At 51.1% G+C, this 13,269-nt stretch overlaps 1 protein-coding gene across 16 annotated transcripts in view; it reads left to right on the top strand.

Annotated features, from left to right (window-relative positions):
* ATXN7L1 (ataxin 7 like 1) overlaps positions 1 to 13,269 on the top strand; it is a 245,291-nt gene that overhangs the window by 223,596 nt on the left and 8,426 nt on the right. For 13 of the 16 annotated variants that reach the window (XR_012014177.1, XM_072791526.1, XM_072791525.1 and 10 more), the window contains 4 exons: positions 4,015 to 4,207; positions 7,315 to 7,436; positions 8,849 to 9,154; positions 11,583 to 12,528. Coding sequence is in view for 15 of the 16 variants with exons in the window: in XM_072791526.1 (XP_072647627.1) it covers positions 4,015 to 4,207; positions 7,315 to 7,436; positions 8,849 to 9,154; positions 11,583 to 12,528 (1,567 nt within the window). In the remaining variant the exon portion in view is untranslated. The remainder of the gene's footprint in view (positions 1 to 4,014; positions 4,208 to 7,314; positions 7,437 to 8,848; positions 9,155 to 11,582; positions 12,529 to 13,269) is intronic. The other 3 variants (XM_072791529.1, XM_072791528.1, XM_072791539.1) reach the window with 1 other exon arrangement.

Genomic DNA, 13,269 nt, shown 5'->3' with positions numbered 1-13,269 from the left:
GAGGAATCAGCTCTCATTCTCTGTCTTTCTTTTACTCCATCCTCTTCTGCCTTCTATTTTCATCTTCAAAGTTTATAGCAAGGTGGCTGCCACACTTCCAGGGATATCCAGAAGAAGGTGGAGACCGCTTTTTCCTTATGTCTCATTTTAAAAGTGAGGAAAATCTTTGCAACCTCCCCCTAGAAAAAACTTTTTACATATTTCTCACACTCCTTTCCAAACCAATCATTAGCAAGATAAATGAGATTTCCATTATTGGTTTAGGGGTTAAATGGAGGCTGGGAAGTAATCATCAGGAGGATCGCTATATCTCTGCCAATCTCTTTGTTCTTCCAGACCATGTCTTTTTTTTTAAATCTCTTTACTGTGATTTTAATAGTGTTTTGGATGAGGAGATAAGCATGTCCATTCCATGTGGCCCATGTAACAGGAAGTTCTTCAGCTACTTTCCTTACACATATCTGTACTACTAGCTCACTTTCTGTTCTATTTCTGTTTTGGGTGTGGTTTTTTTCGTTTTGTGTGTGTGTGTGTGTGTGTGTGTGTGTGTGTTTGTGTGTTTTTTTACTTTTTGTTATGAAATTTTCTCCATCTATGGAAAAGTAGAAAGAATAATAAAATGAGCACATGCATACCTAGTTTTAACAGCTGTAATATTAATACTTGGCAATTCTATTTACTTGATCTACATTTTCTGATAATACATTTTGAAGTAAATTGCAGCTATCATGGCACTTCACTTCTAAAGATTTCCAAATGCATCTTTAAAAAGTAAAGATATCTTCCTGTATAACCAAAATACTATTAATCACACTTAACAAAATCCAGCTCACTTTTCTCTCCTGTAGCACAAGGAGGGCCTATCACCATGGGGAAGACCTCAAAATGAGCCTGCTAGAAATTTTGGAAACAATGCAAATGTCTATCAGTAGATTAGTTAGGTCAGTTATGATATATCCACACTATAGAATATTGGGGAATATTTAAAATGTTGATATAATTTGACACATAGAAAGATCTCTACAATATCACTAGGCTTAAAAAAATAAGCATGTCTCAAAATAGTATGTACAGTGTGATCCAGTTCTTGCTTAAAACTGCATGTGCCCGTGTATGCACAGTAGAGAAATCTGGAAGGATATAAATCAAAATGGTAATAGCACTTGATCTTGAGTGGCAGGATTATGGATGTCATTTTCTTTCTTTATATGTTTCAGCATTAGGAAAATTGTTTCACTGTTTGGGTATTCAGCTGTAAATAGGCGATGATGTTGTCGCCCCTTCTGATACAGGAGAGAAGGTATCGGGAATGTACCTGCGGTGATGTGTTTTCTGGACTATGCACTTTGAACATACAGAATGAATGGCCTCTTCGTTTTCATAAATATAGGAAGGTGATAGTCAATAACAAATTGTCACACCAACAGTTCTCGTAGTAACACTGAAAAACTACCTGTGGCCTTGTTTTTGGTTTGCAGGGGTGTTTTTTTTTGTGGCAAAATATACATAATGTAAAATTTACCATTTTAACCATTTCTAAGTGTACTGGTGCTTGGCATAAGTACATTCACATTGTGGCGCGACCAGATCCCATCCATCCCCAGAACTTTCTATCATCTCCTACTGAAATGCTGCACCCCTTAAACACTAATATCCCATTCCCCATCCCCAATACCTGGTAACCACCATTCTACTTTCGGTCTCTATATAATTACTCTGGGCACCTCACATAAGTGGAATTCATACAATATTTCTCCTTTGTGACTGGCTTCTTTCACTGGGTATCTTGTCCTCAAGGTTCGTCTGTGTGTTATAGTGTGTGTACGGATTTCCTTTCTTTTTAAGACTTAACTAATATTCCATTGTGTGGATATACCATATTATGTTTTATCCATTCGTCTATTTATTGATGGACATTTGGGTTGTTTCCACCTTTGTGGCTTTGCTTTTATTATTTTTTTAAGATTTTATTTATTTATTCATGAGGAAAACACACACAGAGAGAGGAGAGGCAGAGACACAGGCAGAGGGAGAAGCAGGCTCCATGCAGGGAGCCTGACGTGGGACTCGATCCCGGATCTCCAGGATCACGCCCTGGGCTGAAGGCGGCACTAAACCGCTGAGCCACCTGGGCTGCCCTGTGGCTTTGCTTTTAAATGTCCCTGCTGGGGCACCTGGGTGGCTCAGTTGGTTAAGCGTCTACCTTCGGCTCAGGCCATGATCTCAGGGTCCTGGACTCGAGCCCGATGTCAGGCTCCCTGCTCAGTGGAGAGTCTTCTTCCTCTACCACTCCCCTTGCTCATGCTTTGGTGCACGCTGTCTCTCTCTCTCTCTGAAATATATAAATAAAATTTTAAAAAATAAAATAAAATAAATGACTGTGGATCTGATTTGAACTCAGCTATATGACACCTGGAAAGAATTGAGAGTGAAAACAAGGGAGAAGAGAAAAAATCAACAGTGCTGCTTCATGCTCCTTGAAGAGACAGTTCTTAAAGCAGCATGCAGAAAACTGTTTTGTTTTGTTTTGTTTTTTAAGGATCTTATTTTTTTTTTTCTCCTGAACTTCTTTTTCTCCCTATATTTCTCCCTGGTCAATCACCTGATGAAAGTGGAGAAGCAGGAAAAACAACTGCTAACTAACTTTGACTATTCCTCTTCTAATTCTTTTGCTGATGTGTTTGGTTTTTTGCGGCTCATGAAGCATGTGGTGCTTCTTACTGTGACATTGCTTTTCTGTAAGCTTAGCCTTCATCAAGGTGAGATCTGCTGGACTGTTTATACACAAGGAACTCCTGCACTAGTTCATTGAGAAACGTAATTCTTCAGCACCAACCATGCCAGCCTCTCGTTCTAGTGGTTTGTCAAAAGTTAAGTGGAAACATTCATCCTCAGAAGGTACAATTAAACTACATATGGGGCTTGACATTAAGAAACACATCTGGAACACCTGGGTGGCTCAGTCGGTTAAGCGTCTGCCTTTGGCCCAGGTCATGGTTCCAAGGTCCTACGATCAAGCCCGCATTGGGCTCCCTGCTCAGCGGGGAGTCTGCTTCTCCCTCTCCCTCTGCCCCTCCCCTTGCTCCTGCATTCTCTCTCTCTCTCTCTCTCTCACGCTGCTCTCTCTCAAATAAAATCTTAAAAAAGAAAAGAAAGAAAGAAAGAAAGAAAGAAAGAAAGAAAGAGAGAAAGAAAGAGAGAAAGAGAGAAAGAAAGAAAGAAAGAAGAAAGAAAGAAAAGAAAGAAAGAAGAAAGAAAGAAGAAAGAAAGAAAGAAAGAAAGAAAGAAAGAAAGAAAGAAAGAAAGAAAAAAGAAAAAAAAAAGAAAGAAGAAAAACACATTGGAGGAGGTGGGGGGGGTGCCTGACTGTCTTGGTCACATCTGGAGGCACCTGGCTGGATCGGTCAGTAAAGCATGCAACTCTTGTTCTCAGGGTCGGGAGTTCAAGCCCCACATTGGGTGTAGAACTTACTTTAAAAAAAAGGAAAAAGGGAAAAAGAAATTTGGCTGTGGAGTAAGAGACTGTGCTCCATCACTGGGACAAAACCTTTTTTTCATACCAATGCGATAACAGCCTCATAAAGCTCTAGTTGCCAGAAAACAAGTGTAGGGGCATCTTCCATCATGACAGATATTTTGGTAACTGTTTTGAAGTTGTTTACTTGGTTGATCTTTTCAGATCCCACTTTCAGAAAGAAGCAACTGGCTGGCGAGTACAAATTACTTACATGCAGATAGATAACTGAATTCATCAGAAGACTAGTTTCAAGTTAATTCTCTATTGCTGTATCTTAAATTCCACTTACACTGTTGAAGTTTTCCCTGGTGCCTGGACTTAAGCAGGGCAGGGCCTGATCTCAGCCTGAATCCTTCCCTGCTGTACATAGGCCACTGCCCTGCCTTCCTTGGTGTATAGAGAAAGCGACTCGGCCCCCCTGCCGAGCTCCCTTAAACAGCGTGGGTCTTCCTCCCTCAGACAGAAAGTTCACTCTGTCCGTTCTCTCTTGCCCTTAGACCATCATCTGCAAATAGCATCAGCAGCAGCACATCTTCAAACCACAGTGGCTACACCCCGGAACCTCCCCTGCCCCCAGCTGGAGGTGACCTCACCAGCCGACTGTCGAGTGATGAAGGGGAGATGGACGGTGCTGACGAACCCGAGAAGTTAGACTGTCATTTCTCTACCCACCACCCCAGACCTCTTGCGGTAGGCCACCGTGTGTCCACCCGTGCGTCCCTCCCCTCCCCCAGCGCTCTGCGGCACTTAGTGACACTTAGTGATCGCGTGGGGCAGCACGCTTTCCTGGGAGAGGCTGCCAGAACAGAACGGTGTTCTCTAGAAAGCTTCACCCCGAGGTTGAATGATTACCTTCGAATCACCCCTGAAAATCACGGAAGGAAAGGGCAGGGCTCCCTACTGGCTGTAAGCCTTTAAGCACCTGAGTACCCGTGGTCCACCTTGAAGCGAGCACGCCTGAGAAGTGGTATTTATATACGTGCCCTGGGGAGCTGCCCTTGCGGCCTCGCCCGTCTAAATACGGAGCCTCTGATTCCAGAGTGTGTCTAGCTCACCTGCCTTGGAGGCCGCCTGTCCTAGTGGTGTGCCAGGTGCCAGCCCGAGCTGCTTTTCTCCCCTATTGATTCTGAGTTTTATTGTTATTAGTAAGTGCGACCATATGGTCCCAGAACTGAGAGAGAGAGAGAGTGTGTGTGTGTGCGCGCGCGCGTTGAAGAGCGGAGAGGAGGAAGTATTTCACATCAGCATGATTGCTGATTAACAAAAAGGTACAATTCCTTCCCAATTCCTTGAAAGAGTCCACTTTTGACAGCTCAGAAGGTCACTGAAATCGAAGTGGGAAATCTAAGGAGGCATGAGCTAAAGGCTTGTTTATGTTTGCCCTACAAGCACTTAAGAAGGGACTGACTGCCTGATGCCACCATCGCGGAGTCGAATTCAGGGGGGCCTGGAATGTGGGACCCCACGGCCGGTTTGCTGTGGTCCCGGCTTGAGCCCTGCAAGGTTACCGTTGACTGCCCCATGGCTGTCATGGGCTGTATAGGTATCATCAATCCGCACCGGGGCGCCTGGCTGGCTCCATCGGTGGAGCGTGTGACTCTTGAGCTCGGGGTTGTGAATTCAAGCCCCACACTGGGTGTAGAGCACAGAAGTGCAGCGCCATTAGCCAGGAAAAGGTGGCGAGAAGTATGGGCGGGATGACGGCTGATGTGACTGGCAACCCGTGAGGTCTGCCTCGGTGGCCGGTGCCGCGAAGATCTACAGCTCTATTGAAGGCACCGTGTGCAACAGAGAACAGGAGCAGGAGCCTCTTAGGCGTGTGACCTTGCATCTGTATTGAATTGGAGACCTAGGTAGCAGGGACAATAGGGAGCTCCCAGGTTCCAAGTCTAAAAGAGAAATTGGACTCTACCAGAAGGCCAGACTCCAGAGCATGGGATATTTGTTCAAATGACAAGCTGCCAGGCTACAGTGGATTAGCTCAACCCCGGGCATGGCAGATTTGTATGCCCTTAATGTTTGCTGATTTAAATGGAAAGCCCGTGGATTGTTTCTTTGCTCTGTCCTTTTTCTCATGGTCAATTGATACAGTAAATCATTTTTTGTAATGAACGGTCATTCAGGGTGTCTTTAGCAACAGGAATGAAGGAAGAAAAGATGTCTAGACCTGAAACAGCTCCCACAGGCTGCTGGGGACCAGCTTCCACATTGGAGAATCCCCTTTATATATTTTCCTGCTCCATCCATAAGCACTTGATATGAAAGTGCAGGAAAAGAGTTTTTCATCAAGGGTACCAGATTTGACGGGAGACAGAATTTTAATGCAAAGCCCCCAAAACATAAGCAGAAACAAAACAAAGGGAAGGTCTTGCATTTCCTCCCTAAGAAGTGTTCCAAAGGCTGGTTCCAGGAAGCGTTTGTGGAAAGAGCGCCAAACCCAGCGCTGTGTCTGGGATGGAGGCCAGGGAGCCGCTGGGAGGTCTGGGGGAAGGGGGGAGAAGCTGTATTTGAGTTATAGAGTCTTATGCAGACTCGCCCAAGCTCTCGACCAGCCAAATGTCACCTTCTCGGAGGTCGCCTCTTGGATTTCTGTCTGCTGGCCTTCTGGTTGCCCTAACATCATAATCCAGTGATGTCCATTAAACATCATACTGCTCATATTTCAGCCATATGTTTTATTTTTTTTTATTTTTTAAAGAATTTATAATTTATTCATGAGAGACAGAGAGAGAGAGAGGCAGAGACACAGGCAGAGGGAGAAGCAGGCTCCATGTAGGGAGCCTGATGTGGGACTCAATCCCAGGACTCTAGGATCACACCCTGGGCCAGAGGCAGGCCATAAAGCTGAGCCACCCAGGGATCCCCCATCTTTAAACATTTTGTAGGACTTTGTCTCTCCAATCCATTCGTTAGCCCAAATCCCTACCGCCCTCACACTGAGGAGGGAGAAGAGGATGAGGTTTCCAGGCTTTATACATTTATAATCAAGTGAGGCACATAGACGTTATTTATATAGAACATAAAAGAGCCATGTAGTGATTTCAAGGTGAAATGTAACACAGCATGCGGGAGCTGTGCAGAGGGAGCTCCGAGGGACGAGGTTGCTCAAATAAGGGCCAGTGGAAATGAGAATCTTGACGAGGGCGCTCAGGGAGCAGAGAATTGGGACTTCAAGAGAAGGGGGAAGGAGAGGGCAACTGGAGGGAACAGCATGAATGGAAGCGTGGAGGCGGTGACGTGTCGCAGGGCAGCCTACAAGAGAGGTGGGCATGAGGTCAGGACTGGGGAAGGAAGGAGCGCATAGCCTCCTTGGAAGTCAAGTGGCCCTGGTGACAATGGACAGGAAAGCTCTGGCCAGTCGAGGACTGCACCGGTACAAGCAGTGTCCCTTACTGTAATGACAAGCAGGGGACCGCGAGTCCCCAGAGAAGATGGATGATACACCATAAGCCGGCTGGGCCGAAAAATCATGCCGCCTGCTGGTTGTCGTTGGCTTGTCTTTGTTTGTTTGTTTTGAACCAAAAATACTGGCTCGATCCCGGGTGTAGAGAACGTAGCCCTCGGTGCCACGGAAAATTGAATGTCACTACTGTCGAGTCCTCACACGAGGTTCCGCAGAGAATCCAGAGCGCAGACGAAAGCGCCACAGAAATATTTTTGGCTTCAGCACTATTTGCTTCTTTATTTTGAGTAAAATTGTACCCCTGTGTGTTTTTGTGCAAATGTTATTTTTCTCTGCATGGTTTATATTAGCTTATTAACCTGTAATCAAAATTAAAATGTCTTTTCCCTCACAGTTTTGCTCATTCGGGAGTCGCCTCATGGGACGCGGGTACTATGTGTTTGATAGAAGATGGGATCGTTTTCGATTCGCACTAAACTCCATGGTAGAAAAACACTTGAATTCACAGATGTGGAAGTAAGTGAGCCATTTTTGTGCAATATTTGCTCAGAGCTGCCCCACGACTGTCTGCGCCCTAGCTTTCTGGATGAACGTGGTAGTTGGCTTTTCATAGAACAAAATGATTCGGAAATCAGGATCCGTGGTTAATTCTGAAATGCCAGGTCTTCTTAATGGCTCTCAGACACACGTACAACGTGTGCCTTGTCGTCTTTGGAGATCATGTTTGTGTTGGTAATCTTCTAAACTAAGTGAAAAAGGCATTAGATAAGATCTTGTTTATGTAAGAGTATTAAAGGGCCTTTTTGCTATGACTAAGAACACCTAAGGATCCTAAGAATATGCCTCTGTTTGTGATGTTAATGCTACAGTGTCGATACTAGACATTTCATGATGGTCATGGACCCATTTCTAATGGTGCAGTGTCCTGTGAAAAACTATGTACAGCGGCCAACAGGGCGGATCCTGAGTGCTGTTTAAAGTTGGTTAAGCTTGTCTTTGGCCCTTCCCACCTCACTAGAGCTCTCTCCTGCCCTCTCCCTGTACCTCTCTCCACCCTCAACTCCAGCTTACGTTCCATTCCTCTGACCCCCCCTTTCTTCCCCAACACCTCCCAGTGTACTCACATCCTAGTAAGAGATGTGGAAAAAGGGAAGAAAGCTTCCTGCCTTAGGCGGATGCCCTGGTGAAAGAGCACCCAGCTAGACCCCTCTCCGACCACAGCCACGGGCCTTGCGTGCTGGCCACTCGGTAACGCTCGGCCAGCCCTGCGGGCACTCCCCCCACCCACCCACCCACTCCCACAAAGGTGAGCTTTTAAGGACATCAGAATCCATTAGAGTCGTGGACCCCTCGGGTCAGGGCCCGGCCGGCTGAGGAAGCCCCCTCACCCCACACAGGGCAGCCCGGGAAGGCGGGAGGGCATTCCTGAGGATGAGAGGCTGCCGTGGGCGTACATGGGACAGAGTCCGCAGCGGGCCCCCCTCCCAGCCCCCGTGGAACCCCAGCCCCTTATCCCTGCGATGCCCAGAGAGCCTCTGGCCCCGAACTTAGCAGGAGCAAGCCCCACGGGGGCCGCACGCTGACACTTCACCACGGGGCAGGAAAGGGCCACAAGAGAAGCTTATCGTTTCTTCTCACTGAAGCGACAGCTCAGTGTGTCAGAAGGGCGCCCTCGGTCGTGTGCCCGTGTCCGATCCCCGCCGCCACAATCGGGCGCTGCACGCGGGGGGCCCGCGTTCCTGGTGGTTCGGTGACTGAACCTGGTGCGCTCGCTCCCCACGCTGGCAGCCGGCCCCGGGGTCCTCGCAGCCCTTTGCTCTCCTGCGTGGCGCAAGGTGTAAACCCGGACACGTGGAAGGAATGTGTTGATCTGTATTTCGCTACCTGGTGTCCTGTCGGCTCAAGCTCCATATTCCTTTCCTCCTCAGGCACAGAAACCCGAGCCCCAGGGCGTCAGGTCCCTCCCCCCTTTTCAGGACTTGCCTAACCAATCTGCTGTCACTGAGCAACATTGGGGCTGCCTGGGTGTCAACTCTGGAGAGCGTAGCGCCCCGCTGCCCTCTCAGCCTCGCTGCCCAAACCCCAGGCCCCGACGGGCCCGAACCTGGAGGGATGGCAGCCGATGGGGGCGTGGAAGACATTAGGAAGAAAAGGAACGGCCAAGACTCTTTTTTCTTTAACAAGCATTTAACTCTGCATCAGGAGACGCCAACACAGTATTCTCTTGCAGCCAGGTCAGCATCTGGATCTCCATGCCAGCTGGCAGGGGAGGCTGGGCACTGTCAGTAATTTATTCGCATCCGCGGGCTGTTGTACGGGACTTCCCTAGGCCAGCGTGCAGGGGCGAAGCCAGGGCACAGCCCTTGGGGCTGAAACCCACTGCCAAGCTGCACCCACGTAAACGCATCCCCGGTGCAGCGCGGGGGGCAGGGGCTTCCAGGGACACCGAGCGGCCCGAGCCCCCCTCCGCTTCTGCCGCCCGCTCCGGGTTAGCGAGGAGCAGGAGCAAAGGGACAGACAGTAGAGGAAGGCGTAGCATCCAGCCCAGGCCCGAGAGTCCGCCAGGGAAGGCAGGACCTGTCCACCCAGCAGAGGCGCAGACTTGCACTGCTTGGGGGGGGTCCAGTCGGGGCAGCCGGAGCCCTCCCGGTTAAGGCCCTCGAGGGGGGCCCTCTCTAAAGGAGCCACCGCGCTGCTGTAATTGGCACTGATGACAAGTAACTGCCAGACCTCTGCCCGCAGGTGCTTCTAGCAGGTGCTTCCATCCGTATTTCAGCCGCTCAGAAACCAGAGTCAGGGGAGGTCGGAGCGGGCCACCCGCGGCACCAGGGGTGGCAGGGAGAGGGGCGAATGCCGCGGGCCCCAGAGATCTGCCCACAGTGTCAGGCCGGGCTGTGCGGTGCAGACAGTGTAGGGGCGTGTCCAGACCTCCCCGGTGGGAGCTCCCGGGAGTGCTTGCCCCGCATGCATAGTTATGTTGCTGCTGAGAATTCACCCGCTCACCCATCCACCCACCCATCCATCCATCCATTCGTTCACTCGTTGGTTCATTGCAACAAGTACTAAGGAGCCCTGGTTGGGTGTGGGCAGGACCTTTGACGTTCCCTAGGCTTCCGAAAAAGTAGATTTTCCAACGCCATCGTGGCCACAGTGGATTTGGGAGCATTTTTCCTCTTATGTTTGATCTGTTTGATCTGCTGTTTTCAAGGACCCTGTGCTTCTGTACTCAAGGATTCCTCTGGAGTCCACCCTAAAGTCGGAAGCCCTCAGCTCCACCAAATTGCAGGCAGAACACCGAGTCCTCAGGGCAGCGCTAGGAGAGGAATTTCCTTCTCAGTGAGGCCTCTTTCTGGAGACCGGGGGCACCTGGTCCTGTTGCTACAGCTGAGAGGGTGGCCTCCAGGGAGACAAGGAATTGCCAGAGGCCGGGTCTCGAAGCCCTGGGGGTAGCAAGTCCCAAGCCTGCCCACCTTCAAGTGCCACTTTCCAAGAAAGAGAGCTAGTTCCTGACTCACTGGGGGTGCTCAGCTACACTGAAAGAGATTTCCAGGGAAGCCGGGGAGGGGGAGCGAGGGGAAAGATAGGAAAGCTCCCGTTTGAAAATATTCACCTGGCTCCTGAGGTCAGTATCCTTTCCTGCAAAAAAAAAAAAAAAAAAAAAATCAGGAACAAATAGTGTCCCCAAGGCCCCTGTGTTCCCCCCGGTTCCCGGAGTAGCAGCAACATGGAGCCAGAGCCTTGCATGCAGGTGGGAGTCCAAAAGAAGGCCCCAGGAGCGACCCACACCCGGTGCCGACCTTGGCTCCACAGGCAGGGAGTTTGCTCCCAGGCACCCCCAACCTCTTGGAAGATACACACACACACCCCCAGCCCCCCGCACACCCCCAGCCCCGCTCCCAGACCGTGTATTCTCCTGTGTCCATATCCTGCATCTGTCTTCAGAACCAACTGGAAATGGCTGATCCCCTGGTCTGGATCCAGGGAGGGAAGACCCATGGAAGGGCAGCCACACCCCCATCGTAGCTCCTCAGAGAGAGAGAGCTGAGGTTGGGGGAGGTGGATAAGAGGAAATCGGAGCCAGAGCCCCGATCTCACGTGGACTTGCCTCTCTGCAGAGTAAAGCGGAGGCCGCAGACAGCACAGCGAGAGGGCGCTGGCCTGTGAGTGGGGCGGGTGGAGTGGGGGAGCAGAGGACAGGAGGCCTGGGGGTCCCCAGGTGCAGGCCGCAGCGCCCTGTCCTCACACTTCTTACTTCAAGCCGGGACCTACCTGTGAAATGACTACTTCTCATTAAAAACCACCGTCAGCATTACCAAAAAAAGAGGGGGAGGGAGAGAGAGAGAGAGAACAGTGTCGGGGAGATTTATGTTCTAAATAACATTCGCCTTTATTCATGAACCCAGATCAGCCATTGTCCAGTAGCCAAGCGTGGAGACAAGGATGTGAGAGCCTGAAAGTGACGAAGACTAGGTTGCTGGATGTTGCAATGGGGGCACCCAGGGAAGGGCCATAATTCAGAGTCCGCCATCTCTCAAGGCTTCATCTTCCATCGTGTGGTCCGACCGGGGTCCCTCGAGCCCTGCCGCTCACACGCAGTCGAGCCTCCGGAGCGCTGCAAGCCTGTTTCTCACGGTTTCTCTCTCACTCTTCTCTCATGTTTAGGAAGATCCCTCCTGCGGCAGATAGCCCCATGCCCTCGCCAGCAGCCCACATCACCACCCCCGTTCCAGCATCCGTTTCACAGCCTTTCAACAACCCCAGTGCTGTGTATCTTCCTTCAGCTCCCATCAGCTCGAGACTCACCTCTTCTTACATAATGACATCAGCCATGCTCTCAAACGCAGCTTTTGTGGCGTCGCCGGACCCGAGCGCCCTCATGTCACACACCACAGCTTTCCCCCATGTGGCCGCAACCCTCAGCATCATGGACTCAACCTTCAAGGCCCCATCCGCCGTGTCCCCGATACCAGCTGTCACCCCTTCCCCATCCCACAAGCCATCCAAAACCAAAACCAGCAAATCCTCAAAAGTCAAAGACCTGTCTGCCCGTAGCGACGAGTCTCCAAGTAACAAAAAGAGGAAGCCGCAGCCTTCGACTTCCTCCTCCTCCTCCTCCTCCTCATTAACCTTGCAGACATCCCTCTCGTCTCCATTATCAGGGCCCCACAAAAAGAACTGTGTCTTGAATGCCAGTTCAGCTTTGAACTCCTATCAGGCGGCCCCCCCCTATAACAGTCTGTCTGTGCACAACTCAAACAATGGGGTGAGCCCCCTCAGTGCCAAACTGGAGCCCTCAGGACGGACCTCGCTGCCCGGCGGCCCCGCGGACATAGTGAGACACGTGGGCTCGGTGGGCGGCAGCAGTGACTCCTGTCCCCTCTCTGTGCCCTCCCTTGCAGGGGACCTCTCTCTGGCCTCACACAATGCCGTCTCTTCGCTGCCCCTCTCTTTTGACAAATCAGAAGGAAAAAAGCGTAAGAACTCGAGTTCTAGTAGCAAAGCCTGTAAAATCACTAAAATGCCTGGTATGAATAGCGTTCACAAAAAGAACCCGCCCAGCCTTCTCGCTCCGGTGCCCGATCCCGCTAACAGCACCTCCTCTCGGCAGGTAAGGGACCCGCCCTCCCGGGCTCGGGGGGCTTAGCCAGGAACCCCGGGCCGGCGACAGACCCCCGTGCGGAGGTCGGGTTAGGGAACGACACTGTGCGGCGAAGGCCCTTCTAAGCACCATGCAAGTAGCGCTTCGTTTAAGCCCCGCAGGCCGGTGCGGCTGGTGCCTCTGTTACCACCGCCCTACAGACGAGGAAACTGAGGCACGGGGAGCTTCTGACCCGCCCCTCCTCTTCTGACTCTCCTGTCTCCTGAGTTCGGAGGATTGCATCCAGTCTGCTCTCTGGGAACCCCCCCTTAGCAAGAGCCCAAGGCCTGGGCAGGTTTGGGGGTGACGGCGGGGAGCCACCTGCTGTGCCTCCCGGGTGACTGACTGTTCCCGCCCTTCCAGGCAGCCCCGGGCCCACCCCTCCTACAGTGAAACTGTGCCTCACGCCACCTGGCGCACAAGCGTCCCATGCCACTGTGCACGGAGGGGGGTGTACGGTGAGGAAGGCTGGGAAGACGGGGCAGAAGAGCCCAAGCTCAGCCGTCCTGAAGTCTGGTCTTTGCTCGCAGGCGGGGAGCTAGTTAGGAGAGGCCTTACCCCCTCCAGATGCCCCCTCACCCCTTGGCACCCAGGAGAGGGCGGAGGTGGTGGGAGAGTGGTCCCCGCAGGCCTACCCCAGAGCCTGAGCCCCACCTGGGCAGCCGGCCACCCGGGACATTAAGTGGGCCGGACCCTAAGCCCAGCCCTGTC

This window comes from Canis lupus, chromosome 21 (genome assembly GCF_048164855.1).
Source record: "Canis lupus baileyi chromosome 21, mCanLup2.hap1, whole genome shotgun sequence".
NCBI classification, from domain to species: Eukaryota; Metazoa; Chordata; class Mammalia; order Carnivora; family Canidae; genus Canis; species Canis lupus.
This window is presented reverse-complemented; position numbering and strand designations above follow the sequence as displayed.